This window comes from Diadema setosum, chromosome 13, assembly GCF_964275005.1.
Source record: "Diadema setosum chromosome 13, eeDiaSeto1, whole genome shotgun sequence".
NCBI lineage: Eukaryota > Metazoa > Echinodermata > Echinoidea > Diadematoida > Diadematidae > Diadema > Diadema setosum.
In genome coordinates, this window is record NC_092697.1 from 24,344,659 (window position 1) to 24,372,215 (window position 27,557).

The 27,557-nt window shown below is 36.3% G+C and overlaps 1 protein-coding gene across 1 annotated transcript in view; it reads left to right on the forward strand.

Annotated features, from left to right (window-relative positions):
* LOC140236501 (uncharacterized) overlaps positions 1-27,557 on the forward strand; it is a 145,755-nt gene that overhangs the window by 59,859 nt on the left and 58,339 nt on the right. Inside the window, exons 44-60 of the mRNA XM_072316422.1 lie at positions 356-564; positions 2,326-2,410; positions 3,648-3,854; positions 5,448-5,561; positions 6,273-6,524; positions 7,268-7,453; positions 9,157-9,344; positions 10,561-10,741; positions 10,982-11,107; positions 11,489-11,620; positions 14,201-14,320; positions 15,038-15,286; positions 21,331-21,450; positions 21,845-21,967; positions 24,515-24,655; positions 25,895-26,023; positions 27,067-27,183. Coding sequence (XP_072172523.1) covers positions 356-564; positions 2,326-2,410; positions 3,648-3,854; positions 5,448-5,561; positions 6,273-6,524; positions 7,268-7,453; positions 9,157-9,344; positions 10,561-10,741; positions 10,982-11,107; positions 11,489-11,620; positions 14,201-14,320; positions 15,038-15,286; positions 21,331-21,450; positions 21,845-21,967; positions 24,515-24,655; positions 25,895-26,023; positions 27,067-27,183 — 2,679 coding nt within the window. The remainder of the gene's footprint in view (positions 1-355; positions 565-2,325; positions 2,411-3,647; positions 3,855-5,447; positions 5,562-6,272; positions 6,525-7,267; positions 7,454-9,156; positions 9,345-10,560; positions 10,742-10,981; positions 11,108-11,488; positions 11,621-14,200; positions 14,321-15,037; positions 15,287-21,330; positions 21,451-21,844; positions 21,968-24,514; positions 24,656-25,894; positions 26,024-27,066; positions 27,184-27,557) is intronic.

Sequence of the window (27,557 nt, forward strand, 5' to 3'; positions counted from 1 at the left end):
ATAATTTTCACACAAAAATAGATATATAATGTACTCTTAAATGAATCCCACAAGGATTGGAACAATCATCCCCCAGCATTCCCACTGATCAGTTACTAGCCATCTCCTTTAAGCGATTATGCTAATTTGCCTGAATAAAAAGTTGCTCAATGTTGCCAAGGCAGCAAACAAGCTAAATTTACTTCAAACCCCTCTAGAACACGAATCAACAACAAAACCAGCAACAACAATAACACGAGAAAAAAAAAAACTTTTGCAAATCTGAAAATTCTCTACAGGACTATTGCTTAAAAACCTGTCGTATGTTGCGATAATTTGTAATAAGCAACAAAATATTTTTGTTTCTTTCTCACAGCGTGGTTCTTTGGTGATCCCCACATAAGTACGTTGGACGGGACAGGATACACCTTTAATGGGCTCGGTGAATACATCATGCTCGAGTACACAAATGGCGATGAATTCAGGTTGCAATCAAGGACTGGTAAGGCATTTGGCGAAGACGGAAATGTTTTGGACTCCGGCACAGTCTTTACTGGATTTGCTGCGTCGCAGGGCATTACAACGGTCAGTAAAATTCTCTCTGCGAGATCCAGTATGGGACTCAATAAGAATCAGATCTTCATAATAGTCAAATACATGCTTGGCAGTACAGAGGATGCATTGAAAGTGAAGGGTCATAGGATTACTTATACTCTAAACAACTTGTAAGACCCCATAATGGACTTTGGAAAATAGTGCAGAATGTGTGGCTTCACAAAACATGGAAAGGTATCACTAGATGTCTTCAAAAGGGAAATGGTACCCAAAATACATGTGGATTTAGTGACTGCAGTAATAATTATTAGTAGGACACATCACTGACCAAGTGCTGACGTTTGAGAAAATTTCGACATTCTGTTTAAAAGTTATCCGTTTCAGTTCAACTTAGCCAAAGGCTCAAGTGAGCTATTGCGATCATTCAGCGTCCGGCGTTCAACGTGCGTCGGCTGGAACTTTTGCATTTTCATTTTTTTTTTCGAAACCCTGTGACGGATTTTTACCAAACTTGAGAGGTAGCATCCGTGTCGGAGTTTGGGGTGGGCAAATGAAATTGAAGCTCAATTTTCACATCTGTATCTTCTTCTTGAAAATGGCTGGTCATATTTTCACCAAACTTGGTCGTTATTATGCCCAGCTTCATAGAATATGTATCTGTACAAATGGGTAAAGGGGAGGGGGGGGGGGATACAAAGCCCCCTAATTAAGTAATCTGTACATATCTTCTTTAGAACCCGAAGTGATAAGCTATTACAGTTAAGGCTGTATATGTGTCATTAGTAGATAGACCAGTTCGTAGTTACATCATTTTCAAAGCTATGTAACGTATAAATGTAACCTCTGCTCCACCCACAGAGGGTCTTGAAATTCCCAAATTAAAGAATAAGAAAAGAAGAAAAAGCCTTATTCAATTGAAAAATACTGAGTAAATGTATTAGTTGATAAACTTTCAAGGTTATTGATGATACAGCTAGAGGTGGCTCCATTTAGGAACCAAATTGGTTGTCACTTTGACCCCCTTTTTGGAAAATGCATGGTTACAATTTTATTCATACTTTACTACAGGTATATTCTTGCCATTGAGGTAGACTATGCAAATGAACAACCCAAGACTGCACTACTGTAAGAATGCATTGAAGTAAACTTGCGATACTACATGAGAGCGCTTGTTACTGACTTACATATGAAGGGTTTGTTTGCAAACCGATAAGTCCATTTTTGAAGATTTTGAAGTACGATCTCTGTCATAAAGTACAAAATAATACCATTTAAATGATATATTGGTCACTACATATAAAGGGATATTTTTTAAGTTATGGTCAAAAGAAGCAAACAATTTTCTTATTATTCTCTTTATTTTTCTTGACCTTTAATCGCAAATATCTCCATTTGGCAAATATGGACTTATCGGTTTTTGCAAACAAACTCTTCATATGTATGTTGAGGATGATATTTCCCTGCTTAAGGGAAGACTGGTAGAGTTGGATCAAGTGTTCTTTCATTATGCCAGAAAAATATGTTGGATTATCTTTCAATTTCAATTTTCTTTAAATCGTTCTGCAGTGACGTGACAAACTGTCGTAGTCTTCTTATCAAGCAATGATTTTATTGAGTAACATAGCTTGCACAAAATTGTCCGATTTTCCTCAATACTGATGTGTTCAACTAATGTTAATGCAGGTTCCTATACTTAGTCTACACTTATATTTGGGCATCACTCCGCTTACAGTAATACATTGTTTCGTATCAACTTTATTCATGTACATACTTTATATCTACTCGCAACAGGTGGAGTTCACGTTAAATGAGAATAGAACTGAAATGGGGATTCTTGTGAATGGTACCATGGTGGACTTGGAGACTCTCCAGTCAGGTACGATTTACACACCTTTTTTTTTTTTTTTTAACTTCCGTGTTAAAATCAGTACTAGTAATTGGCAGCGGCTGGTTCATCTTAAATACGTTTTTTGAATTGAGACTTGCCTTTGCAATTCTCTTTTTACCCATTACCCATGGGGATTCTTGTGAATGGTACCATGGTGGACTTGGAGACTCTCCAGTCAGGTACGATTTACACACCTTTTTTTTTTTTTTTTTTAACTTCCGTGTTAAAATCAGTACTAGTAATTGGCAGCGGCTGGTTCATCTTAAATACGTTTTTTGAATTGAGACTTGCCTTTGCAATTCTCTTTTTACCCATTCCTGGGCCCCACCTCAAATCGATACTTACATCGTGTACAGGCAAGTTACCGAGTTAAAGGAATGATAGAGGTTCGGTTGAGATAGGGATTTAGACTTTTACCTTTTGCAAGATAGTTAGAAACTACTGATCAAATAATAGCATAATATAGTTCTGAGAGAAATTCAAAATAAATTTGATGAAAATATGCTTGAAATGGCTGAGATATCCAATAATAGAGTGAAAAGAAGTGGTCGTAAGAAAAGGCGGCTCCCACATTTTTATGTGGATCTCTTTCATTTTGGGGTATCTGGGCCCATTTTCAAACCATTTTAATCAAATAATCTTTGAATCCCTCTTGACATTCTGTATGCTCTGTCATAGCGTATTTCTGTCATATCTCTGTTATATATTTTTTTTCATACTCTGTATCAACTTGCATTGATCTGTCATGGTACATGGAAAAAAACAATGCAGAAATAATACCAAACCAAACCAATATTTCAAAAGAGGCTTCTCATTATCTCACAAAAAAAGTTGAAAACCTGAAACCCAATCTCAACCAAAACAGAACAGATTGGGATGGCATCCCAATATGTTCTCACTTTACTAGTAGTTGGTGTTCTAGCCACGAGTTGTATGTAGAAAGCATGATGCGTACGAAATTATGTCTTTGCGTGGGATTGTTATATGCTTGGTCTCCGAGAAAACATTAAGTTTTGAACGACTTTGCTGTTTAAGGTGTTCTGTTACAACAAAATAAAGATGTTTGACATGAACGCCATTATCCATGTGAGTTATCAAGACCTATCTCTAACATGATCTGAAGTGAGAGTTTTGTACATGCTTTGTTAGAGATCCGTACTCTACTTTGTTTTCTAGATTAGATATCCATCATACTTTGCGCTTGTTTGCGTTTCATTTACTGCAGATGGCTACAACTCAACGGATCCGCTATTTTCTCTGTCGTATTCTGTCAACGAAAGCAGCAGTAATCAGACAGTCGTGTCCGTCCTGTACGCTAATCCGCTTCTCGAGGATTCATCATTTGAAGTGACCTTCAAGCTTGGAATACTCGACTTAACAATGTATGGACCGAGGGAATACGCTAATAATGCAAGTGGCAGAGGATTGCTAGGTACAGCTACTTACCATCCCGTCATCCTCCCCCCCCCCCCCCGGCTGCTAAATCTAATATTTATACTGTATACCATCCATGGAAGCATTGACTGTACACTGATGTAATGAAATGTACTTTTGATTTCTTTGTTAATTTTGCGATTTAATTTTCTCCCGATAAACTATCGATATGGATTCTTTTCTGATTCTTTTCAATTAAATTCAGACTTTGCTTTCATTTATCTGATGAAACAAAATTACATACATAAAGGCATAAAGGCAAATGACAATATACAACACAGAGGCTATAAGTAAATCGATGTTCAGAAAGTGAAGGAATCTTCATAGGGTAGACCAGACTTTCAATGTCAATCCCCAAGAAGTATATTCAGTAGCTAATCATAGACATGATAAAATACACATTACAAAGAAAGACTTGAACAGGACAATGTTCAAGGCAGAGAAAGTGCAAAAAGCAAGAAAAGCAAGACAGTTTAGAATTATGTGATGATCATAATACATAATCATAATAAAAAAAAACACCAAAAACATGTGAAGCAAAGAAATTATTGATTTTGGAGATGACTCTGGTAGTTTTTCCCCAAATACTTTTGGTAAGGCATTTCATAAAAATGGACCTGCATAACGTACACTTAGTCTCGAATGATGTATTTGTAATTTGGAATATACAAGTTGTGCAGTTGTCTAGTATTTTGCGTATTTTTAGCATGAGTAACGATGGAACAGTTGCCAAGAAATTTGGGCAAGATATAACTGAGATGCAAGTGCATGAACACGCAGAGAGTTTGTTAATACAGTGTATCTGTGAGTAATCTAAACTTTTAAAAATAGTACTGTATGTACGAGTTAAGAGTTGAGATTTTGTGACAATTCCTATATAACGTTTTTGATGGACATTAATACGTTGAATGATGTTGAAGTAAATTTCCCCGCACAATTTCCCTACATTTTGTTATGATAGAAAATATGAGGTAACACCATATAATATCAAATTAAAAGAATATCTGAAGGTACTATTGCACTTATTCTGTTGATTGGACTAACTGCTCTTAGCTGTTTTACAACAGATTTTGTCTACTTGATTGTTCCAAGTCAATATGGTCAGTAATACTCTTAAGAATCTCGTTAGGCGTGTGACAACAAGGCCTATATTTATGTGTTCTACATCAGTTACTTATTGTTTTTGGTTCTAAAAATAGTGTATGCACTCAATCTGCACCCAATTCCAATTTATATTCAAAGCTAAAGCTAAAAGTCCTTGATTTCCTTTATATATTTACTTATTATATCTCTGATGTGGTAGTCCTATTGGTAGGTTTGAAGGAGAGTGCATTTGAAATAGAATGCCAGAAGGAGAAACATTAAGAAGGCCTTCGCAAAGACATATTACATGCAACTAGAATACTTACTGCGTACTTTGGTTTCAGTGTATTGTTCACACATTTTGAATGGTTTTATCTGTGTACGTGTATGTTTATGTGTGTGTGTGTGTGTTTGTGTGTTCATAATATGTGTGCGCGTGTGTTGTAATTGTAAATTGTATATATTTCGAGGTGGTTTTCAGGGATACTTTTTGTTTTCCTCATGACAGGATTTTGGAATAATGATCCTTCTGATGACTTCATGTTCAAAAACGGTGCAATCCTGCAACCCGAAGAGGGGAAAAACCTCACAGAAGCGCAGATTTTCGAGTTCGGCCAATCATGTGAGTGTGTATTACCGCAGATGTTAACACGAATGTTCGTCTTTGTGTGCGTGTGTGTGTGTGTGTGTGTGTGTGTGTGTAAGTGTGTGGGCGTCTCTTGTGTATATAATGAATAAAGCACTGATTCTCATGTTGAATGGTGTACAAGGCCTGACGGATGCCAATAGAAAAACACGTTAATGAAGTATACGAACGCATACATAATACCCCTTCTTTTAACAAGAGGAATCGTTTCGTTCAAATGATCAAAATACAACACCGGAAGACAACAACATGTGAAATTGTTCCGGCTAACAAATGGAATGTGTAACATTAGGGTGCAGTTCACTAGGATCATTGATAAGTATGTGGAATAAGTTAGAATATTCATGTACATTAATATTTTACAACATAGTTACGACATATTTTGTATAATTATTCTGTGCGTATAATGTTGCACAATTCACAGTCAGTTTATTGAATGAGACATTTTGCGGAGTAGACTAGGTATACGTTCCACCCAGATGCTTACAGAAGAAATGGAAAGACAGAATGGTTAAAACTAAGAAATCAAGTGTTTGCAACCGAGCATAACGAAACAACTGAGGTGGATTACATTATACGTACGTGTATTGTCACAATCTTATCTGTGCAAGAGTACGCGCGGATCATGTAATAATCTTCGGAACTAAAAAGAATAATAAATCTGTTTTCCATTTCGTCGTATTCAAGGGAGAATTACTCGCGACGAATCTCTCTTTGAATACGGAGATCTTTCTTGGGACGATTACAACAACCACACTTTTGTACCGCCTTTCCTGGACGAAATCTTACGTAATGCTACCGACGAAGACAGACAAGCAGCGACGGAAACCTGCGGGGATGATCGGGCGTGCCTGTTCGACTACCTAGTGGTTGGACCATCGCTCGGCGCAGATTCCATGGCAACAGGGGCCTCCAGAGCCGAGGACGCACAAACGCTCGGTAAGATTGTCGGTCATACGGTACTGGCAAAGTAGAAAATTTCGGACAAGATGTCGGTCTTCAACACTTTGACAACAAATAGAGAGAGACAGACAGGGATGGAGAGATAGATAGATAGATAGATAGATAGAAAGACAGATAGATTCATGATTCAAATTCATGAAATTCTTCCGTCGAGATGTTTTTATTGCAACGAATTGACAAATTGTCTTACATCGACGTAAATAAGCACTGGATTGATCAGTGTTTTAGTAGTGGCCATGATAGAAAATCATGGGCGTACACAATCGAGCAGGATTCGAACCTACGACCTTCTGATCATCGGACAGGCGTCATCTCCACTAGACCACTGAGCATTCGCCAGACAGCAAGTGTTGGTTCTAATCCTTATAGCATGCAGCGGGTACTGCGTAATGGGCGGGGGGGGGGGGGTAGACAGATACGACATGATTATATACATGAGTGAAAAAAGTCAGCGTAGCAGAATAGCTTAATTGACATACTTTTTTCTATGACTGACCTGAAATCTGTCATAACTGTATTGTGCATTGCCACTAGAATGCATTTTAATCACTTGTTGGGTAATGAGAGTTTTGAATAAAAATTTTACAATTCGTGTGCACAGTGCCAGCTTTGCTAATTATTCTCTACTTCACCGCACACCTATACATGTGAAAAACATACAGTTGTATGAGCTCTCTTCCTTATTGTCAGTATCATTGTCTTTTTCTTGTCGTGGTTAGAGAACTTCCCTCCAAACATCACTGGAATACTTGAGATAAGCGACACCGCAAGTTTTGATGGGAGCAGCACGCTGTGTGTCATAGTTGGGGAGACCTACATACTGCAGGTTATGGCGGATGATCCGAATGGAGACAACATCACGTATTCACTGGGTGGAGCTGCACCCCCAACGGGAGCCTCTATCGGTAAAACTGCTGCAATATGAAATCACACATCCATTACAAACACACACACATACAAAAGATGAAGAAAAGGAAAGTAGGGTAATATTTAGGTGTCGTGTCATGCAGCACGGCACGGGTACGCGTCATTCTCAGTTTAATAAAAGTCAATCTAGATCTTATAACATTCCTCAGCGATTTTTTCTTTTTTTTTTTTTGCCTCTGTCACGAAGCTCGGCGTAGGCATTCCTTTTCTCCTTAATTAATTTTGTCGACACCGTACTTTGAAAAATACCGTTTCTGTATCCTAATAAAACTTTGCGTATGTACGTACGAGTGGACGAAATTATGAAATTTTGGGTTCACTTGTTGAAGGTCAAAGATCAGGGCCAAACCCTATAAAACCCTGCATTTCCAATAATACAATTATTTTGAAGATTAATTTCACACGCATATGTATAGTATCGTTGTATAAATTGTATTTTTTCCCTTGAACTTGTATCAACAAAAACGTGCTATTGGAAATAAAGTCTCATTTGAACTTGAATCTGAATGTATGTACTTATAAAGAGGACACCAAAGTAGGCTCTTTATAATCATGTTCTACTCTGAAAACAAATGAGTATTCGGTCACAATTACGGTTCAAATTTTCGTGTAAGTTTTCCCCCCCCCCTTTTTTTAAATTCATATAAGCATTTCCCGTTTCCCTTTTATTTGGTATAATAAATAACCTGGTCTTAACTTTTATCGGTTCTCCGTTTCTTTTTCAAAAGCACTGATTACTCGGGGCTTAGAGCCAAACAAGCTTGCTTTCATGTAGGCCCGTCATATTTCTCTTTGTACAACCCAAACTGAGATTTCGAACAATTATCAATATAATTACTGAATATACTATGTATGTACATTGTATATATATATATATATATATATATATATATATATATATATATATAACAAATTGTTTTTGTTTTGTGCATTATTGACAAGGTACAAGAACTTGGGCTATTACTTTTGATGTAATAATTGATATATATGAGAAGTATGAAATAGATTTGAATTGAAAATACGTAATAGGCCTTATATAAATACATGTAAATATGTATAAATATGAAGAGTTTGTTCGCCAAAACCGATAAGTCCATTTTTGAAGATTTTAAAGTATGGTCTCTGTCATAAAGTACAAAATAATACCTTTTAAATGATATATTGGTCACTACATATAAAGGCAGATTTTTGAAGTTATGGTCAAAAGAAGCAAAAATTTTCTTAGTATTCTCTTTATTTTTCTTCACCTTTAATCGCAAATATCACCATTTGGCAAATATGGACTTATCGATTTTTGCAAATAAACTCTTCATATAATAATAATAATAATAATGATAATAATAATAATGATAACAATAATAATAATTATAATAATATATATATATATATATATATATATATATATATATATATAATAGTAATCATATATAGTTATACACACATACATATGTATCATAATCATTGTCCGAAGCTATTCTCTTGAAACTTAGTGATGCATTATGAAGAAATGATTCTCTAGGGAACGTTTTGGACCATGGCTTCAAAGGTCAAGTGAAATGCTGATATTTCACTTCACTTCGAGGTGTCTTCATAGCAATCCCCCATCTCAGAACCCTATACAAGCGTTGTAATGTTGACGATAAGATGGACTTACCTTCTCTCCATACAATGCTCTCAACAGATTCCCAGGGCCGGTTCACGTGGACACCACAGAACACCTCTTTTGTGAGCGTCCAAATTGTAGTCAGTGACGGCACTGTGCAGGATTCACTGTTATTTGCGGTTAAGGTTTGCCACTGCGAATTCGATGGAGTTTGCGATTTTGAGACGGAGGCAGAAGGGCAGGACTTGGTGGAAAATAGTTTCACGGTACGGAATTACGTGCACTTCCCAGGTCGCTCTTGACTTGTTGACATTTTGAACATAGAATGTGGCGACATCATTTACATACTTTATGTGCAGCATTTTATTGTGCACTGATTTGGATTGATTAAGTACCATTTGAAGATTATTCTATCTGTATTCTATCAGAAGATAAGTAGATAAGTAAATAAGATCTTATGCAAGGGGCGTTCTTTCATGCCCAAGTGCATTGCTTTGAACACCATGAAGTGATACAGTAAACAAGCGCAAAGGCTTTAGCTCAAGGAAGGTTTGGTATTTTTTGCAACCCTTACGACAAAAAAAAAATATCAGTTTTATTCGATCGTAGCGACTTAAAGGAGAGAAGGAAAAACGGAGGAAACCCATTGGAGTTTGTATCTCTCGTTTAAACGAAACGAAATAAGATAAAGTGAAGAGAAGAGCATTAATGTATCGCACTCTCAATATCTACAGAGGTACTGTAACGTACCATATCATTCCTCGAAAAATAGACAAAAACAAAACAAATATAAAACAACGCCGGTCGACGACTTTGGCGCCAGGTTATTGAGAGAGTCAGTGTCAGTATCAGTGTCAGTGTCAGCGTCAGTGTCAGTGCACAGGCAAGCAGATGTATAAATTAAAGTGGAATTGGTGAAGCTTCAGTTCCTGACTGAAACGTATCAAAATTACAAAGTGCTTTCACGGGACAACAATGCTTTAGACGTCGTCAATGTAGGAGCGTCCTACAAAGTGCGAATCGACTTTTCATTCCAGTTCAAGAATTACAATGACCAAACGAAGACGACACATCCAATAAGAGTCATCAAAATCCAACAAAGCAAGTGTCTACACGCTTTGGACGAAACCAAAGGAGAACGCTGAGTAAAATGTAGATATTTGCTACATTTCAGAGTTTGATCATGTATTCACAAAGACGTGTAAGGTTAATGCGGACTTTCAATAACTTAGATATTTTGCTATTCCTGTATAAACGAGTTAAATGATGGAGGTAACCGTAATATTTAACATTATCTGAGTGTGTCCGATATCACTGTTTCGGGAAAACGGATAAATTCGTTCAATTCCATGACTGTTTGTGTGTTTCATTTTGTTTATTGGTCGGATCTGAATTGAAAGATTTTGGAAAGGGGCATCCCCTTATGTTAAAAGGGAGATATCAGAGCAGTCACTGCCCAACTAAAACATTATCGTTACACAGGTCGTGATCTGTAACTGCACAGCGGGGAGGGCTGGGGACCACTGTGAACTCGATGAAGACGCGTGCGAAGGGGATCCATGTTATACAGGTGTAATCTGCTATGATGACCCTCCTCCCAGCACAGAGCCGCGATGCGGTCCTTGTCCTCCCAGTCTGACAGGAAACGGACTGACCTGCTTTGGTAACGTGTTCCCCCCCCCCCCCTCAATTACTCATCTTAATTGGTTTTGATACAAACCGGAGAACAGATTCGGGTGTCATGACTCATCTTCGTATTTTTCCATAAGTAACATTATAAGCGATTCTTTTATCTGATAAAAGACTGCATATTCTTAGTTCGATGAAAATGATAGCTTTCTACCAGTGAATGTGTATTCCAAAAGGAAAGATATTATAAATGTTATTTTCGTTTCTGTTCCAGATGTTGACGAATGTAGAAATGAGACCTTTAATGACTGCGAACAAAGATGTGATAACATTCAAGGCTCGTATCTTTGCTCCTGCGACAGTGGTTACACACTGGCCCTGGATGAACGAAACTGCGATGGTATGCTTTTTATATACTTCAATTTTTTCCTTGCTATATATAAAATATATATATATATATATATAAAAGAACCCTGGTAATATTAAGAAAATTGTGTTAGTCTTTTAATAGTTGCATTAACATTTCGAATCTCATGAACTCGTCGTGATGATAATCATCATTTCAAACTCTCGTCTAATTGTTTTCAGTGGAATCTTGTCTTCTCTGGAACATGTCATTTCCAAACATGTTGCTGGCAGGATGAATAACAGTAGCTGAGGAAGCTTTGACAATTTGTTGATAATCTGTCAGGTTGGTAAACAATATCATAACTGTTATACTTTGGCGATTTGGTATACTACAGATCATGCTAATTTCAATAGTGCTTTTCTTCACATGTAGATATAAACGAATGCGTGCGTGACACCCATGGATGTGGTGAGAACAGCGTTTGCTCAAACACTGATGGCGGTTATTCTTGCTCTTGTGATGGAGGGTTTGTAAATACAACGACCGATGGTAGCACGTGTGAAGGTAAAAGAAGTGCAGTTCATTGTTGTAGTGAAATTCTGCTCTGGGAAATTGCACGGTTGATAGTAAAACGCATGGACGCTCAAATAACTTTATGATTTAGGAAAAGCTTTAAAGGTCACTGTCATCTCATAAAACAAAAGAAACAAACATATTCAATCACATTAGTAAACTTCATCATGGTTAAATCGTGAATACCGTGCAAAAAATATGTTACCTGACATGAACATGCGTATAGCTGATTAGATTCTCTGCGGTTCCTCAGGATCAAATGTCGTAGATCAAATCTCACTGATCTTAGGTTAAATTGATCTGTTTAAATGTAGCTTAATCATCTAGAGGCGATGTAATTTGAAGGGACTGAGAAAGGAATGTGTTGTTATCTCTATTCACTATGATACATGTAGAAGTAAAATGTCCGCGTCAAAGGGTAAAATCACTGTACTTTTGATTAGAATGTTCAGGGATGCAAAGATGGTGCAAAGGAAAGACGTGCATCGACAGTAATTATTATTGTTTGCATGAACATCACAGGCATAGTATAGGTGAAAGGGCAAATTCAACTGTAGTTTCGTTACGATTAAAATGTCATTTTCAGTAATAGCTTCAACCAGGAATGTCTAGTGAAAGACATACTGGTAAGAGGGATACAGATTTACAACCATATGTCTCATATGATAGTGTTCAAAGCCAGAGATTGAGATCAAAATGTCAACAAGCATATGTAAATTCCTTTTCCATTTCAGTGTTTAAGTGCAGGAATAATCTTATTTCGTGAACGAGACAAATTCAGATTGGAAACATCTTTTGTAAGGATTATGTTTAAATCCTTGCTATGTGGTTCAGATCATTGAGCCTTATCAAAATCTGAATGAAGGGGCTTGACATACTGCATATGAAGTAATTCTTAGGAAGCGTAGGCATTCCAACCCAATTCGCAGGAATCGAACTGCTCGTTTTGTTATACCCCCGCCAAACGAAGTTTGAAGGGGGTATATAGGAATCAGCGGACGGTCGGGCGGTCGGGCGGTCGGTCGGTCGGTCGGTCGGGCGGTCGGTCGGGCGGTCGGTCCGTTGCAAATCTTGCGTCGCGAACTACTTCCTCAGTTTTCAACCGATTCCCATAAAACTTGGCACAGATGTGTGCCTTGGGTTGTAGATGTGCAAGACGTATTTTTTGACAGTACCCAAAAGTACGTTAACATGGTAACGGCATATTATGGGCAAAAATGGGTACAAATCTTGCGTCGCGAACTCCTCCCACAGTTTTTGATCAATTTTTATGAAATTAGGTACAGATGTTCATCTGAATATGTTAATGTGCAAGACACATATTTCCGCAGTGGCAAAAAGTGCGTTGCCATGGTAACGGCATGTTATTGGTAAAATATAGGGCAAAATGCTTCATGGCAAAACTGCTTCATCAGTGTTCTTCCAATTCTCATGGAATTCATATTGAATGTTTGTCTTAGGATATAGGTCAGCATGACACATTTCTTGACAGTGACAAAAAGTATGTTGCCATGGTAACAGCTCACATATTATGAGCCAAAATGATGGAAAATTTTGTGTTGCAAACTACTTCCTCAGTTTTTGCCCAATTTCCATGAAACTTGGTACAAATGTGTGCCTTTGGTTGTAGATGTGCAAGACGCATTTTTTGACAGTACCCGAAAGTACGTTGCCATGGTAACGGCATATTAATGGCAGAAGATCAAGGAAAGATCTTGCGGATTTAACTACTTCCTCAGTTTTTTGACCAAAGCTTATGAAATGTGGCACACACCTTGATCTTGGTGGGAAGATGTGGAAGACATATTTTTCGGACGTGTCGGAAGCTGCGTTGCCATGGAAACGGCATATAAATGGCAGAAGATCAAGGAAAGATCTTGCGGATTGAACTACTTCCTCTGTATTCGACTGAAGCTCATGAAATGTGGCACACACATTGGTCTTGGTGGGAAGAAGTGCAAGACATATTTTTTGGACGTGTCGGAAGCTGCGTTGCCATGGTAACGGCATATTAATGGCGGAAGATCAAGGAAAGATCTTGTGGATTGAACTACTTCCTCAGTTTTTGACAAAAGCTTATGAAATGTGGCACACACAATAGTCTTGGTGGGAAGATGTGCAAGACATGTTTTTCGGACGTGTCGGAAGCTGCGTTGCCATGGTAACGGCATTTAAATGGCAGAAGATCAAGGAATGATCATTCCTTGGGTAAGACTGTCGTCACGGGGCGGGGGTATTAATCACCTTCAGTGATATTTCAAGTTTTAATAGCTACCACAATTCGGAACTCGATTAGTGTTTTCATTTAATGTATTACTTGCTTGTTAGGATAACAAGTGACATAATTTGGTAGTAAAGTTATAGAAATATAGCGCCTCAGTTTTATACAGGGCAATATAAGCACACAGGTGCTTCAAATTTCAATATTAGTAAGATTATAAATTTTATTCGGTTTACTATTGCCAAAGTTAGAAACGAGCAAAGGCACTACCTACAAAGTAGACATGAGTGTCCTAAATTTCAATATCGCTGCAACACCAAAATCTCATGCTTTATACTATCTGGGTACAGATATCGACGAGTGTGCTAATAGTGATCCATGCGATACCAATGCTGTCTGTGACAATACGCCAGGATCCTACATTTGCACCTGTGTTGAAGGTTTCATTGGAGATGGTAGAACCTGTGAAGGTGAGTAGGTCAAACACAAATATGGTCCAGGTAGTGCGTCCATTCTTAAACACTCCGAACATTTAAACGTGATTCTGAAGACGTCAGTCTTTCGAGATATACACATTTAGCGTCCCCAGTAAAGATAATTTCAGTGTTTCCTAGCCTATTGTCGTATTTTCCCCCTCAGTGATATGAAGAACTCTACAGGCAGATTGATATTGACCAATTCCTCGATTTCAGGCTTCGTTTTGACATCGATAATGCACAACTCAGCGATCAATATTAAGCCTTTATCTGTCGTGCTTTCGAAGAGTTGATAACCTCTTCCCAAATCATCCTTTGGCCTTTTCCCGTGTCATTTTTCTGTTTCTTCACATGAACACTCTTGGCAGTTATGGATTTCTTCCGTTCTCTCAAAACAGTTATTTTTGTTGGTTCTACCTGTTATTCCGCTAAACTTGACTTTTAAGTGTGTTTCATGAAATTTATGGCATTTATAATTGTCAAGTTCGTTCGTCTGTTCTATGATATCTTCACAAGATTGATTAGGTTCTTTCTCAGAACACATTCATTATTGTCGTTCATTTTCTGACGATGATAAGTGCGTCTCCTCTCATGGAGCCTAGTGGTTTGAAAATGGACAAGGAATCAAGGTAAGCAAAAAGTGTGGACCTCACAGCACGTTTACTCTCCTGCTTAGTGTCACTAATCTTTAGTCCGTTGTCATGCCAACAGACGAAAACGAGTGTCGGGATCCCGATTTGAACGAGTGTCACGCGCAGGCGACATGCCATAATGAGGAAGGATTTTACTCCTGTAGATGTAATAGCGGTTGGAGTGGGAATGGCTTTAACTGCACGGATGTCAACGAGTGTGAAGAAGATACTGACGAGTGCGCCGATTTGGCCTTGTGCACTAACACTTTGGGAAGCTACAGCTGCATGTGCCCCGTTGGCTACATGGGTAACGGGCGAACTTGCGTGGGTATGTTTTTGTGTTTATTTTGTTTGTTTTTCAAAGATACTGTCGACTTAAATTATTGCTTATCATCTTAAAAATGTTGTTGAACAATTTCCTTTTATATATATTTTTATCTCAAAATATGTTTTTATTTTGCTCATGGTTTGAAAGAAGTCAAATTTGAAAAATACTGGTTAGGATCTGATAAGGGTATAGGCAAAGCAAGACGCAAGTTGTACACAATAACGCTATCAGTTTGACAGAGATTTACACGGAATTTCACAAAGCAAACTATCGAACTGTAATGCCACTTATATCTCATTGGGATTAAACAGAAACCAACTCAGCAGCAATGAACCTCGTATGGATACTTTGCTCTGACCAACAGTGAACTATAGCACTGACCAGTTAGCAATATGCTGAGACGAAAGAGTAATTATGCAGTGATTATTATCCATAATATTTTTATACCTGACATCAGTAATCATAATTACACACACGCACTCGTACACACACACACACACACACATTATTCTGTATATTATGATAATAAAATATATTATGATATGATATGATATAATCTAATATAATATAGTATGATATAATATAATATGATATGATATAGTATGATATAATATAATATGATATAATACAATATTGACATATTGTGCACCATTCTGTATATTCTGTATATTTTGTAAATAACATGCAATTTTTTTTCTCTCTCTCTCTATATATATATGTGACCGTGCACCTCAAACCGAACATAAAGTCGCACACACTGATTTTGCGTGAGGACTGAAAATAACTAAAATGGGTCAACCTAGCCGAACTTGACTTTTTCATATCTTCTGAAAGAGCGAGTCTTCTTTTACATTATGCTAAAATTTGGTATTATAAAACTGGCAGGAAAGTGTGTTTTTTAGCAGTTTTTCTCGAACATTTTTGGTAGAATAGTGTGATTAGGTGTGTCTTTAGAATTCCTTTTTCATTTCTGAAAAACCTTGTCCACACTCTTCACTTTCAACTCTAATAACTTTTGAAAGGATAGCGCTACTGCTTTGAACGTTGGCATTAATTATAGACAGAATGTGTTAATGAGGCATGCTTAATTTCAGTTTAATCTGATAATCCCTTCATTGTTGTTACTCTGGTGGTTTACTTCCTGTTTTTTGTCCCATTCATCGCACAACCAGCACGGTTTGGTAAAGATTAAGCGCTTGAATAGACACTGTACTTAAGAGCCTCTTTTCTCAGTTCACACTTTTCCTGAGTTTGTGTTTTCTTTCCAATATTTAGATAGGATAGGAGAGTCCATTTGATTTGAGTTATACATCATTTTTAAGCTTAAAGTCTGTTCTTTCAGAATATGGTCTTAACTAAAAATTCATGTCTGGCGACTTTTTGTTTGTTTTGAGGTGCAGGGTCACATATAATTTAGATTCAGATTCAGATTACTTTTATTCAACACTTTCAGTCAAAAACAGAGGAGAAGATAGAAAATTCACAACACCACACTATAACAAGAAAAGAATAATCACAATAAGCATCAGTACGAATATACAATACATTTGAAAGTGTTCGGAGACAGGCAGAAAGGCTATACCTTATATAAAAGTCCTGTACCCATACTATTTCATTCATAAAATATCAAAATATTGAATGAATACATTTCTTTATGAATTAATACACACATACATACGCGCGCGCACACACACACACACACACTGACATATTTATAAGAGAAAAGTTTATCACACCATTTCGGCATACTGATTTAAAACATGCAATCTTACTTTTATTTTAAACTCATTCAGCGATGAACTCTGTCTTATTCCGACCGGAATAGTATTCCAAATTTGGGTCCATTAAAAAAAAAAAAAAAAAAAAAAAACTAATATAGAATTTTACTTGAAAATAGTTAATCAAACATTTTTGGAAGCATCTTCCTAAAGCATAAATGCATAAAATTTCCACTTTGATAATAATGCATATCATTAAATTTTAAAATCTTCAGATTAAAAAATATAGGCGATGTATGGGCAAGAAAATCACAGTGATGAATAATACGGACCAGCTTTTTCTGCAATAAAAACAATCTCCTGGCATTGGTGATACCTGAATTTGCCCAAGCTATTGCACAGTAGTTTAAATGAGGTAATACGAGAGTATTATAAAGAAAAAGCAACACCTTTCTTGACAGAAATCGCAATTTACAAAATATTCCTACATTTTTTTACACTCTATTGCAGACGACACCAGTATGTTCGTTCCAATTAAGTTTGTTATCAATTGTCACACCAAGGAATTTGATCGAACAAACTTGATCAAAATGTAAATCTTTAACTTCAATCTTAATTTCGTTGATATCTATCTGTCTTTTCGTGAATACCATATAATTTGTTTTCTTTGCATTAACCCTATAAAGCCCAAGGGGGGGCACATTGTGCCCCCCCTACCATATTTTTGTTTGCCGCTCCTACACCCTTTACCCGATTTCAACCAAATTTGGTGACTTTTCCTAAAATCTTATTGCGCACATTTTGATGTATAATTTAGCTATGTCCGATATTGCTGGTTGCCATGGCAACCATAAACTGACAACCATGTTCGTCAGATTTTGCATGATTTTCTGTTCCAATTTCAGTTTACAATATAATAATGGATGAAATGGGGGTTTTCTTGGCTGTAATTTGCTGAAGGACCAAAGGGTGAAGGAATTATGGTTGTGAATTACCCTGAAATGGTTTTCTTATTATTTCCTTTATTTTCTATATGACATAGGCATCAAACAATAGATATAATAAAAATAATCGAAAATACAGCATTTTCCAAAGACTACTCTTTTATTTTGTGTTGTAATCACACATGCTTTGCCTGTAATATCATTTGCTTATCATATTATCAATCTGCAAACTCAAAATTACAATATTTTGGAAATATGAAATGCGATACCAATACTGTATTCATTCCAAGCAATACATCATAGGTTTTATATATTTCTTTATATTGTAATGAATAGCGCCCCCATGTGTTGACCTTGAGAAATTTCAACCATAACAAACATTGAAGGTTGACTTGCTTTTCTTTTGTGGTAAATATGACAATGATTGATATGAAATAAAAAGATATATACGAGGGATAAAGAAATAAACAGAAAAATATGATTTTAGCGTATTTCCTATGTATTTCTTTATATTTTGGTAAATAGCGCCCTCAGTGGATGACCTTAAGAAATTTTGAATATTGGGTCATGTAGAGTACGAGTTGCTCTACCCATGTGCCAAATATGACGGTCATACATCATATAATAAAGAAGTTATGTAGGGGGGGGGACAATGTGCCCCCCCCCCCCCCCCCCCCCCTTGGGCCTGGAAGGGGTCGAAATAGCTTGGGCTTTATAGGGTTAAGAACAAGTTTATTATAGTCTAACCAATCAAAAATTTTCAAAAATTCTTTATTAAAATCATTTTGAAGTACAACTGGATCTCTACCCTTCATGAACATACTGGTGTCGTCCGCAAACGTTATTAACTGCAAAGAATCTGAAACATTACACATATCATTTATATAACAAAAAAAGCAAAGGACCAAGGATAGATCCTTGTGGCACACCACATCTTATTGTCATCATATCAGATTCAATATCATCATACACAACATATTGCTTTCTTCTACTTAAATAGCTATCAAACCATTGTAGGTTCACTCCTCTTACACCATACACATTAAGCTTTTGCAATAAAATTGAATGGTTTAATAAATCAAAAGCTTTACTCATATCTAAAAAAAGACCAATCATTATTTCTTTATCATCAAAAGTATCAGCGACCTTGTGTAGAAATTCAACAATGGCAGAAGATGTAGAATGTCCAGCTCCGAAGCCAAACTACTTATTACTAATTATATTGCACTTTTCCAAAAATAAAACAAACAAACAGATAAACGATTATATACACATTTTTCTAATATCTTTGAGAAGAGAGGAAGAATAGATATAGGGCGATAATTACTAACTTTTTCTCTTGACCCTCCTTTGTGAATTTGAATGACCTTAGCAATTTTCATTTGATCCGTAACAATGCCTGATGTAAAAGATAAATAAATAATTGAACTCAGTGGATAAGATAAAATATGAATAACTTTTTCTAATATCATGACATTAACATTATCAAAACCAGGACTCTTATTATTCTTGAATTTAGAAACAATGTCAATAATTTCTTTCGGGGTACATGGCAAAAAGAAAAGAGTAGATTCATTTTTGTTGACATACCGCAAGAAATTACCAGTGCCTCGACATTTTGCGGCTAAACTTGGACCAACATTGATAAAAAAAAATCATTAAAAATGTTACTTATTGCATACTTTTCGGTAACAATACTGTTATTGCACTTGATTGAGGTTGGTAAAGTTTTCTTTGACCCAGAGCCTAATATCACATGTATGATATTCCATGTAATCTTCATATTTCCTGCGGCACCTTCAAATTTCTTTGTAAAATATAATCTTTTAGCTTCTTTAATTTTCTGTGTCACTTTATTTCTCAATATCTTATACTTATCATACATATCTTACTATATTTTTTCTTACATCTTTTATACAAACAATATTTCTTATTACGTAATTTTCTTAATGATGTATCAAACCATGGCTTATTTCTAAACTTCTTTTTCGGAATTTTCGTAGTTGAAAAACACAAATCAGAAATATACTTGAACTTCTCCGAAAAAGCATCATAAGATACATTTACATCATTATCATAGACATTCCAACGAGAATTCTGCGTCTCAGTAATAAAACGAGCAATATTTTTTTTTTTTTCATTCATAACACGTTTCATCTTAATATCAGGCTTCTTATTTTGGCGTAAAGATACATTGGATATTGCTAAAATCGGGAAATGATCGCTAATCGCTATGGATCAAAGGATAAATACAATTTGTCATACAAATATCAAGAAAATTAAATATATATATATACATACATATATATATTAGCTGATTTTATCTGTTACGATGTTTGTTCAATTTTTTTTTCCAATACCCTGACGTTGGGTGACATAAAAGAAAAAACATTGTCATTGTCATTGTAATTTTTAATATAACAGGGGCAGCTGAACGTAATTATTTTTAGTTAGAGGCTGCGGGGGCGCGGGGATGGCGGGGGGGGGGGGTTACTGTCTATGGTATCTATTTTTCCCTACTCAAGAGCCCCCCCCCCCCCAAAAAAAAAAAAAAAAAAAAAATGGGCGTGGGGGTTGTATAATAGGTACCATATCTCCCCCTTCCGCGGTCCTTGAACACGATATGTCAAAGTACATGCTATGGCAACATATTATGAAAAAGTATCTGAAGGTTAGTATAAGCGCATTTAGGATGACACGATATCTAAGAGAGAAAAAAAAAATATTCTCAGTTGGTTTTCTCATCTTGTGTTTAGACAGGAACTCCTCCTCCAGCATGTCCAGAGCTTCAGAGGAAAAACACGTAGATATCGTCATTGATAATATGACTTCAAAATTACAATCCCGTAAGCATCTTACATGTGGAAATTATAAGGAGGAACTTGACATCTGCCTTTGTTTCCCATTTTCTATCGGACTCCTTCGGTGATTAAATGATGAATGGCGTGATGATTGCAGATGTGAATGAATGCGACGGAAATCACGACTGTCCATTCGGTTCCATGTGCGTCAACACGGAAGGGTCTTTCTCGTGTCCATGCGTGGATGGGTACCGAAATACGACGGATGGACTCTGCGCAGGTGAAATAGCATTGTTTGATACACAAGTTTTACACCTTGGTATTAAAAAGGTGTACCGGTATAATTATAGCATTTGCGCTTTCCACTGGTAAAGCCGCTGTCATTTATAAGTAAAAAGAAACCACATCGTTACATGTCCAAAAAGGTATGAACAAAGTAGGTTTATAATTATGATACAGTTCATAACCATTCCTGTCGCTTTTCAAATCTGCATAGCCACATTGCTATTTGATATCGGTGATAGACATCATCGTATGATTCGTTTCATTTCTGTATATGTTTGTTTTCATTTTTGTCAAAGATATCAACGAATGTGAGTGGTCGCCATGCGCAGTCAACGCGTCCTGCACCAACACCAATGGGTCATACACCTGCCAGTGCGATGAGTTCTATCAAGGCGACGGGAACGTGGAATGTATCGGTAATACTAACAGCGTAAATTCTATTCGTGTTTTTTTTTTCTTAAAGCTCATTTGTTTCCTTTCTAATTTGCCTTCGTAATCGAACAATAGAGCTACAGAAAACTGCTTGTATATAGTAATAGGTAGTTTATTCACCTTTACCCAATATATAAAGAATACTGTATAAAGGGGCAGCTACTATCTGCATTCAAGGCACTCGTTATGCTGATTGTACTTTAATAACACGTAGGCGTTATCGTTTTGTTATACACGCAGGAATGCACTTGGGTAGTTGCTTGAATTTTGTTGTACATTTTGTGAAGTCGAACTATCTACGTCGTGTCATCAACTTGAAATAGATTATGAACACGTATGTTTATAATCGACAATAATTTCATTGATTCTAAATTTCAGATATTGATGAGTGTGCCTTGCAGACCCATGATTGTGACCAAGTTTGTCAAAATACTGAACCAGGCTTTACTTGTGAGTGCAAGGATGGCTTTGAGCTGCAGAATGACACCAGATCATGCCGAGGTAAAGTTCGAAATAAGTGAGAAGAGAGGTTTGATTTGCCCCAAAGGGTAGATATCATATGTGCCCCAATGTGGAATTTTGTTCAATTTTGTCTCCCTTCTTCTCCAAATAAATTTTGTAAGATCGCAACTGCTGATCTATGATTTAACAAACCTGTCGGGGAAAAAAAGGAAACACGGGACTCGAACCTGCCATCTACTGCTTTCTTTCTCTCTCTCTCTCTCTTTCTCTCCCATTCCTGTATTACTGTATGATATATTTTTGTGCATCAATTCCCATTATGTATACAACATGATATAAGTACAGCATTTGTAATGCGTCATCGATCTAGTGGCCTATTCTGAGGCGCAGAGGGACATATAAAGAGAATAACATACATAAGTAACATTGTATAGTCTGTTGTACATATGAAAGTTGAATACCAGGAAGAGATAGAAATTTATATACCCGGTAAGCAATTCAGTTCAATTCAGCAAAGCAGTTGATTATTTACTATTACATGAACGAAGATTTCTGCCGGGGACATATTCTAAAACAAGGTTTTGCAAATATTTACGAGGTGAAGAATGTACTGCTTTCTTTGTATGGAGAAGAATTTGTATTTTGTATCGAATTTACTTTCCACAGTTTAACAGAAGGAACACCTCGAATAAACTTTTAAAAAGTGAATGAAAATTCAAAAAACTTGACTAGGAAGGCAATCTAAGTTAAACCTACGACATTTCAATCAAACTATCTGAAAGTATATTATAAATGTCGCCACTAAACAGTGAACAGCGCGGAGAGTATGCTGTCAGGTAAGGTGTGCGTTATCGGGTGAAGACGTTGATCTGTAGAAATACATACTCTGTATGTAATGTGGGGAACGTATTGTGTTATCATATCAAATATACATGTATATATGAACAAAAAAAAATCATATCAAATATCCAAAAACACAGCGTTCTGAAATGTATGGATGTCATTAATTTTCTGTATTTTCAATTGAGAAAATGGTGAATTTTAAAAGGAACGTGTTTCTGGAGAATATAAATTTGATTTAAGTTGAGAGACAATTCCCCGAACCACATTGTAGTATGCAAAATATAGTAGTATCATAACATTGTAGAGTATAGTAAGAGGATTTTGAAAAAAAGACGTGTTTTTTTTTTCAATCGATAAAAGATCCATATATTTTTCTTTTTGAGAGAGGTGTGAATATAGTAAAATTATGATCATTCCCAGATATATCAGAGTCATTTATAATTCCTAAGAATTTAGTGACTCATTTTAGTATGCATTGCTGGGACAATTCATCCTTACAAATACATAAACCCGTGAAATAATTGGGGAAAAAAGTACGTTCAACACCTACAAACAGTGTTTTGAAAACGTATAGGACAACATAATGGACGTGAAACATCGAGAAATTTAACATATTTATGTGTTCACATCTTAGTCATTGTTTCAAAGCCCTCATTGGAGTTAAAAAATAGTATCACTTAAGATTATTTGAAGCAATTATATATCTTTCAGATGTAATAAAGAAACAACAAAGGCCCCATGACTGATCCCTGAGAAACGGCGCATACACTATAAGATTTCCGGAGCTTCAAAAACTTGAATAATCATGTTGATTCTGCGTCGGCCTTATGCCAAAAGGGCACTAATAGTGTACAATGTCTATGGCGTTGGGGGCCTTTTGGCATAAGGCCGACTTAAGAATCCATGGAAGTGATCAACACTATGTCTGATTTTACTTATGAATCAAATCATCATGACATCACATATTGTATTATATGTTTTCAATAGCTACTGCAACTGCTTTGGTACTTTTGGGAATTTGACATAATATCCCTGATGAGATATATTATAAAACTAATGATTTCTTTTTGTTTTTGAGAGAATATCCTTCCACCCCCCCCCCCGAAAAAAGAAATGCTTGCAAAAAACCCCGTATTGACATTTAAAGGTTTTCTGTAAAATCAAGTATTAAAGTACTTCTGGGGATTGTAATTTCATTCTGTAACATGACTTCCTGTCATTTCGTAGACTAGCCAGAAGTCCATCTACAAGAAGAAATGGGACCGTCCTATAAAACCAGATTCAAAATAGCAGATTAGAAATTCTGTTAGTGAAATGATAATCCTGATATTTCTACAGCTAATAGCTTCAAATGAGCAGTAATGAATTGCAGTGATCAATGATATCAACTTGTTAATGTTGTGATTAATATATATTCCAAATGTTCCTTTACAATACTTCGTAAAACGTCTAACATATATGTTGTGTGTAGTAGAAGGGAAATTTTTCGTTACACCATGTTTTAGGAGTCTTAAAGGGACTGTTGGGGATGAACGGACTGGCTGGCTTTTTTTTTTAATACAACCAGAACATTGATGTCAAATAAGAAGGATTTTCATAGTTCAAAAAACATTACTTACTTGACTCATATACGAATATGATTGTATATAATCGTTTCATTACAAGGACAGCTGCGTAGTGGACTCTGGAATATTGCAAAACAGATAACTCTGCACCATTTGAGTGTCTTTTCTTATTTCACAGTGCTGCAGGGTGCAGAATGCAATAACGATACTGCCTCACAGACTTGTGGCAACAACACAGTCTGCACGTATTTGAATGGTTCTGCAACTTGTTCCTGCGACAAAACTGGATTTGAGCTGATAAATGATACATTTTGCCAAGGTAAGCACCTTCTAATTGGCTAATATTTCAAGACATTGCAACTAGGAGTGGCATTTTTTGACTTTTTTTGTTGTCACAATCGTTATTATACTTCTATTTTAGCTTGGTCAATGAGCAACAGTCTGTTTTTATCATTAGCTTGATCAGCAGTCTTTAAATCATTGGATCGATTTTAATCTTGCACGTAATCAACTCATTCATTTTTTTTTTTGTATTTATATTATTTTCGGTACTGACGTCATCGTAAAGGTTGTTTTACCAGTACAATGTACTTTGTTTCCCTAGTCTTTTCAGTACCCGGGTGATCATCTACAGTATCTCAAAATGAAAAATTCAGATTACCCACATCTACATGTAAGCAAGACTCAGTGTTAACACACAAATTATAAAGTGCCACTGTAAGAGAAACAAGACTGATCCAAACTGTCCCAAAGTTTATTTCATCATAACATCTCAAATCTTCAAGAGATACGAGGAAAGAAACTAAGAAGTGGAGAATAATTTCATCATGCTTTGTCGATAATGTTCATTGATTCATATTTTTTCACTATGTTTTTTTCTCGATTAGATATTGACGAATGCACACAATCATCGGTATTGTGCGAAACCTTCTGTCATAACACTGAAGGCTCATTCATGTGTTCGTGTGCTGATGGCTACAAGCTGCACCCAAATGGAAGAAACTGTAGAGGTACTGGTGTTTTCTGATTCTAAATACGGGGATGAGGCGTATTTGTTAGAATTATCATGATGAAAAATGCAGCACTCTCCCTTGTGTATTGAGAACGTTCACTGTGTGGTGAGGATAAGGAAAACAAAAATTGTACGCTCTGTCCAGTACAGCCTCTCCAGCTAACACAAAGTACAAATATTGTTCTCCATTTGGCTCTGTCTTCATTAGCGTTGCCATGCATCCATTCTGCACGTGGGCAAGGGGGAGAAAGTGCTTCAAATATCCCAATTTCCATACCTAGTAGGATTCTAAATAAGCATTCAATGTTTACAATTCCAGGGCATAGTCCATTGTATCACAATTCTCCCACTCAAATTGTGGAATCTTGAGTAAATCACTGGAAACATTTGGGATGAAACCCAACAACGAATCATAAAAAAAAAGAAAATCTCTAGCTACTTTTCACTGCAAATGTAACTCCAGTGATATAACTTCAATCTTCTTTTCTCCCTCCTACTTTTCTCTCTTCCATGGAAACGTTATATTTTTTAAACATTCTTTATCAGATGTTGATGAATGTTTGGATACTGACACCTGTGCTGAAAACGCCGACTGTACCAACATGGAAGGAAACTTCACGTGCAAGTGCAGGCCTGGTTTCAGGGGAAATGCCGACAGGAATGGCTCTTGTTCAAGTATGTGCTTGTTTGTTTTATTACCGAAATAGAAAAATCCTACACAAACAAACAGTGTTTCAAACAAAATTGAGACATGAATCAAAGGTGAAGTATCACAACAAAATGAAGACATACTTGGCATGTGTCATTGATAATGATATATGCGACGGTGCATAGTCCATTTCAGATAAATGTACATTCGCGGATGTTATTTTACAAACAAAGAATCACCTTTCATAAAGAGAATTTAATATCTAATTCTCGGTGATTACATATGAGAGACCAAGTATGAAATGGGCCAACAGTTCAAAATATCAGACTTAGAGTATGGGAACTCTCTCTTTGTAAATTCTTATTTCCATTTTTTCTGTCGAGAAGAGTTTTCTTTTTGCACAACACATTCGAAATAGTAATAAAGATAAATCAACCAAAACAAAAGAAGCTGAGTGAAGCTCACGACACAAAGTTTCCATGTATTGTAAAAGTTGGTCAGCACCTATCAAATCAAAATGCTGAAGATTTGAAATTGAGAAGTTATCATATTTTTCTGTCAGATATTGCGCAGAATTTTATTCTAGAGTATTTATTGCCCATGGCCACCTTGCAAAAATCCCCGTTTGAAGTCTTATTTGGACAATTGAAAGTAATGGTACAGTTTTTGCTGAGGTGGGGCTTCGGGTTCCAACGTTTTTTAGTAATAATCTTTGAGATACTAGTAATTAGAAACTCCTTGTGTAATATGAAAGAACATGTAAGTCTAACAGGAATTAGAAGTTAACTTGATAATTTTTTTTTGTTTAAAATGACTGTAAAATCCAAAATTAAGCAATACTAATAACAGGATGTACCCACCTTTCATTAGGAGCGTTTCGTTTTACTTGGTTTTTGGATATCTTAGCCACTTCAAAAACGATTTTCATCAAACAAACTATATGAACTGTATGCTCTTTAACATTTTCATGGAGTGGTTTTTTAGTGTCTCGCAAAAAATGTGAAAGATGAATCCTCACCTCAACCAATGCTATATCATCACTTTAATGTCCACACTATTTTCGTGGTAGATATCAACGAGTGTGAGGACGCGCCTTGCGGAGAGAACGCCCTCTGTGAAGACACGGTGGGGTCCTACCGCTGCTCCTGTGACATTGGATTCATTGGCGATGGACTGAGCTGTCTGGGTAAGTAAGCTTCACAACTGGAACCGATCTCCACTTAAGCATTTCTTTGCAACTCTAGGAACTACAGGTATCTGCCCTTTTCTAGTCGTTATCATGATCTCCAACATATAAATGTTAATAATGTGACTCTAAAAAAGCACACCCAAGAAAGTCTCATCAAGTTGATTATTTTTTTTTTCTTATTACAGTCTTATAATTTTTTTTTTCACCAATGTGATTGAGCAGGCAGCGAGGAACTGGTAAAGGACAAAAGTGTTTTTCCTCTCTGATTGATTAATCAAGAGATATCCTGAATATATATATATATATATATATATATATATAAATTGCCTCACTATTGTCAAATATTTACAACAATGCAATGTAGTACAAAT